General features: G+C 38.6%; 1 protein-coding gene across 1 annotated transcript; it reads right to left on the reverse strand.

Annotated features, from left to right (window-relative positions):
- Window positions 1–811: 811 nt before the first annotated feature.
- LOC311123123 (trace amine-associated receptor 13c-like) lies at window positions 812–1,768 on the reverse strand (the record flags this gene model as incomplete). Its single annotated transcript, XM_084197396.1, has 1 exon — window positions 812–1,768. The coding sequence occupies one exon, from the start codon at window positions 1,766–1,768 to the stop codon at window positions 812–814; it is 957 nt and encodes a 318-aa protein (XP_084053522.1).
- Window positions 1,769–5,837: the final 4,069 nt, after the last annotated feature.

Genomic DNA, 5,837 nt, shown 5'->3' on the forward strand with positions numbered 1-5,837 from the left:
TAAATAGTAAATATTTTATTCATAATTTATCATTAAACACACATTTATTTATAGTAAGCTTGTTATTCACACATTTATAAACAACTTTTGTAGTGTTCATACCCAGTATGTTGAGGTTGAAGTGTTTGCTGCGGTCTCCTGCGCTGTTGTGTTTAATAATTCATGCATAGAGTAGTTATTTATAAATGTGAAAATACCTAGCTTACTAACATTTAACAAATGTGGGAGAAATGATTAATAAATGGTGAGCAAACTGTAAAGGCCTTACAAATGGTTTATTACGGAACACTATAAAGTGTTACCCATTATTGCATATTCTTGCATTTTACCCTCAACTACTTACACAATACACCATTGAGATAAGACTTGGACGTTATCTGATATCATGCATTATTGTACATTTCAACTTTACCACACTTGATGAAGGCGTTGTGTCCCAATTGAGCCACTAGAGGGAGATGTTAAACAACATATAGAATGAATCTTGACGTCCTCGGAATGTACTATTGGAATACTTCCTTTTTATCATTAAATAACATGGAACAACCACAGACTTTGGTATTTGGAATATACAACCCTAAATGACTACAATGTATTTTATAAAACAAGCTTATGCCTTCATATGCCTTCTCCAAGTCATTCCATTCCAATCCATCCAAATAATTCTGTATCACCACCACATGTATCTATGATGACAACACTGAGATGAATAATGTCAGTGTATTGTTACATGAAAGAAGCAATTACAACAAATGTATTACAAAACATATCAAACCTATGTGTGTCATATTTAGGAATAAAAGCATAGGAACTATGAACATCTTAACTTCAAAGTTAAAATAAGTTTAGCTGTTACTTTGAACCATGGATAAAATAAAGCATAAATTATTGGATTAATTAAGGAATTAGCAAGTGGCAGACAGCTGATGATAAATAATGATAAATTGTCAATGAAAAAAAAAAGTACATAAAAATAAAATGGAATCCAACAACTTAGATAGGTGAAAACAACAATAGCTAGAGTTTTTGCTGCTTTTCTTTCTGACTTATTTGCCTGTACAGTTTTAACACCAGACACACTGGCAGCCTCTTTTGAAAATACCTTTCTGGCCTGTGATCTGGCCACCACAAATATTTTCAAATAAAGTGTTATAATAATAGAGCACGGGGCAACCATTGTAATTACAAAGTCAATTATATTACCCAAGACTGACCCTTCTACAATAAAACATTCTTTCAAACACCTGCTGGGTACCTGTACATTTACAAATATTTTTGCAATAGCAGCATCGTATATGATACAAAAACACCAGGTAATGGATATACAATACATAATTCTTGTTATTGTTATTTTAGAGTGGTACATTAAGGGATCACACACAGCAACATAACGGTCAATAGATATCAAGACCAAACTGCCCACAGATAAAGAAGAACACAAACAAGTGATATAGAAATAAAACCCACAGAAATATTCCCCAAAATTCCAGCATGGTTCCATTAATGCTACATTCGTCAATGGTATCACAATCAGTCCCACCAGGAGATCTGCCACAGCCAGAGAGAGGATGAGCAGGTTGGTTGGAGTGTGGAGCTGCTTGAAGTGAGAGATGGAGATGATCACCAGCATGTTCAAAAATACTGTAACTGCTGAAATCAATGAGAAGAAGATGTACAGTGTTATGTAGATAGATGTCGATAGCAAAGCCTTTCTGCAAGAAGAGTTTCTGTCTTGAAAACAGTATTGAACATCTTCATGTGTCTCCATTTGTAATAAAGGGTCCAAATGCTGAGGTCCTGCTCCTGCTTGGTCCTGTGTGTGACCCTGTCAGGTCAGCCTTCTGACAAACTCTGAGCTCTGCCTCTCTATTTATCTCTGAATGACTGACACACACTCCCCTCCCCAGCGTCTCTCTGCACACTCACACACACACACACACACACACACACACACACACACACACACACACACACACACACACAAGCCCACAAATGAACAAATGGTTGGATAAACAAATGATTTGTCAAAACATGATGTAATGTATTACATGTTTGTATGTTGCTATGGCCACCTAGCCTGTCCTTCACTCTTACTGATAGTTAGAGATGAGAGAAAAAGGTACGTTTTATCAACTGAGGATTTAAATGGGGAAAATATAGTATGGGTGATGATTTGGTCACCCAAAGGCTATTTTACATGGGAAATAGGATAACTGTTCAAGACTAACTGTTTTGATTGATGTCAGTGCTCAGATTGGACCATAATCCACAACCTCAGGAGACATAGCCTCGGAAGCCGAGACTCCAAACAGAGGTTGTGTTTCTGATAAATGTTCTGACTTGCAACAAGCTAGCTATCATAAGACACAAAACTAACGGTGAGTGTAAGCAGCCAGCCAGCACCTCCCCTTCAAACCCCATCCTTAAACTCCTCCATCCTTCCAGTCGAGAGAACGAAACAAGATTTGGAAGGAAGGCCTTGAGAAACTACAGGACAGATCACGGCATATGTCATTTGGCCAGTGCATAAGAAAATTGATAGTCAGGCAGTTGATGAGATGGCATATCTTTATGGTGGATGCACTAATGGCATTCCATAGGAACATTACATAGACTTGTAAAAATGTCCATCTAAACTGAATTATGAAGTAATTATTCAGGTTGATGGAGCCAGTCACATTGTAGGGGACACATAATATTTGGCAGACATCACCCTACAGTATTTTGACCCAGTCATCCCCCTTGATGTTTTTCAGCCAGCCTGCTACCTTGAGAGTAATGCCCCATGTAACCTCTCACCATTACCAATAATAGGGGAGGTTAGCAGTTTTGGGGAGGTATGATCTTTGACCCTCTGTAACTTCCTCACTCATCACCCTGAGGACCAACCTGTATAGTCTACCACCCCCTCTCTCATTAGCACCACCAGCTGTAGAGAGTTTTCTCCCTAATTGTCTAATTGTGTTCCCCGTACCCTGTGTGAACTTGTCCATTCCCTTTGTGTGATTATTCTGATGAAGGCCATTGAAGGCTGAAACGTTTACCTCTTAACCTTGCTTAAATAAAACAAATCATTTTTAATGGCGAGGAAGTGTTGTGCCTTTTCCTTTGCAATGATGATTATATTTTTTGCACCTCGACTCACGTTGGTTGGGCCTCCTCTTCTTTCGATACAGTCATTATTTCTCAGCTTCATCAAGGTTGTCAAACATTTGATTAGATTTTTATTTTTATAAATCTAGTTAGTTGCTGTTCTGTCATATTCCAGAGGGTCCTGTTTGCGCTACGATACCATATACTTTATTGTCCATTTACATGGAAATTCATTTAGAGACGTCAGCATAGAAATACACAAACACAACCCAATATATAACATGACGTAGGGAAAACTGGAACATTAGTACACAAGTCACACATTAACATATTCACATATTGGAAACATACAGGGCTCTGACATAATGACACTTATATCACTCTACCAATGAAAGGTGTCAACCACACACTCAAATACATCTACTACATTTAGATTTTATTTTTATTTTTTACTTTTATTTCTACAGGGTGGGTCACCATTGAGACCAGGGTCTCATTTGCAAGGAAGCCCTGTGAACATGAACATACAATAAATACAACAATATTAATCAAAACAAACACAATTCTCAAAAACTGGCCTAGCGGTTAAAATGTTGGGCCAATAATTGAAAGGTTGCTGGTTCGAGTCCACGAGCCAACTAGGTGAAAAATATGTTAACGTGCCCAAGGCACTTAACCCTAATTGTTCTTGTAAGTCGCTCTGGATAAGAGCGTCTGTTAAATGACAGACCAAAAATATATGATTTCACCTCTGCATGATTCCTAAAGAGCATATTACATCAGCAAAACTCAACCTGTTACAGGGACTATATTGTCTCTACCGTGTAAGTGAACAACTCTTCAATGATATTAGTTTGACTTGTTTAAGTTTCTCACATCGAGGGTCCTGTTATTACTTGTAGTAATCATGGTCAAATTACCAACAGGGGTACCCCATTGATTTTGTTAGGCACTCTAACTCAGATATCATATTCAAAACTGCAAACATTTCTCTTCACCCTAAGACAAAATGAGTAGAATTGCAGGAAACTTGCTTTAAAACTGCAACATTTTCTTTACTTCCCATGGCAAAATGTGTAGAATTGCAAGAATTTACAGTGCATTCGGAAAGTATTCAGACCCCTTGACTTTTTTCACATTTTGTTACGTTACAGCCTTATTTTAAAATTGATTAAATTGTTTTTTCCTCCTCATCAATCTACACACAATACCCCATAATGACAAAGCAAAAACAGGATTTTTTTTTTTTTTTATGTATAAAAATATAGAAATAGAAATATCACATTTATATAAGTATTCAGACTCTTTACTCAGTACTTTGTTGAAGCACCTTTGGCAGCGATTACAGCCTCGAGTCTTCTTGGGTATGACGCTACAAGCTTGGCACACCTGTATTTGGGGAGTTTCTCCCATTCTTCTCTGAGATCCTCTCAAGCTCTGTCAGGTTGGATAGGGAGAATCGCTGCACAGCTATTTTCAAGTCTCTCCAGAGATGTTAGATCGGGTTCAAGTCTGGGGTCTGGCTGGGCCACTCAAGGACATTCAGAGACTTGTCCCAAAGCCACTCCTGCGTTGTCTTGGCTGTGTGCTTAGGGTTGTTGTCCTGTTGGAAGGTGAACCTTCGCCCCAGTCTGAGGTCCTGAGCGCTCTGGAGCAGGTTTTCATCAAGGATCGCTCTGTACTTTGCTCCGTTCATCTTTCCCTTGATCCTGACAGCTGAGTTCCAGAAATCAGACAGGGAAGCTATTCTGAAGTTGCCCATACCTGTATTCCAGCTGTCTCTTCAGATGTAGAAGACATACAGCAGTATGTGATCAGCTGAAGTGTGTACATGCACACTAAAACCAAATGGTTCTACATGGTGCCAGATTAGGGTTCTTTGTCTTGTAACCATAGCGGATACCTTTTTGGTGCTATATGGAACCATTTTGGAAGGTTCTACCCTATTTCTTTTTTAAATATTTTTTTTCACCTTTATTTAACCAGGTAAACCAGTTGAGAACAAGTTCTCATTTACAACTGCGACCTGGCCAAGATAAAGCAAAGCAGTGCGATAAAAACAACAACAACACAGAGTTACATATGGAATAAACAAAACGTACAGTCAATAACACAATAGAAAATCTATATACAGTGTGTGCAAATGTAGTAAGTTATGGAGGTAAGGCAATAAATAGGCCATAGTGCAAAATAATTACAATTTAGTATTAACACTGGAGTGATAGATGTGCAGAAGATGATGTGCAAATAGAGATATTGGGGTGCAAATGAGCAAAAATAAATATCAATGTAAATAACAATATGGGGATGAGGTAGTTGGGTGGGCTAATTTCAGATGGGCTGTGTATAGGTGCAGTGATCGGTAAACTGCTCTGACAACTGATGCTTAAAGTTATTGAGGGAGATAAGAGTCTCCAGCTTCAGAGATTTTTGCAGTTCGTTCCAGTCATTGGCAGCAGAGAACTGGAAGGAATGGCGGCCAAAGGAGGTGTTGGCTTTGGGGACGACCAGTGAGATATACCTGCTGGAGCGCATACTACGGGTGGGTGTTGCTATGATGACCAATGATCTAAGATAAGGCGGGGATTTGCCTAGCAGTGATTTATAGATGACCTGGAGCCAGTGGGTTTGGCGACGAATATGTAGTGAACCCTGTTCTCAACCAGCTTGTAGGGCATGTTTTGACAATAGATTTAGAAGTGGATATGAAAAAAAACATCACTTGAACCTGATTGGTCAACTCC

This window comes from Coregonus lavaretus (assembly GCF_964263955.1).
Source record: "Coregonus lavaretus genome assembly, contig: HAP1_SCAFFOLD_313, whole genome shotgun sequence".
Classification (NCBI taxonomy): Eukaryota; Metazoa; Chordata; class Actinopteri; order Salmoniformes; family Salmonidae; genus Coregonus; species Coregonus lavaretus.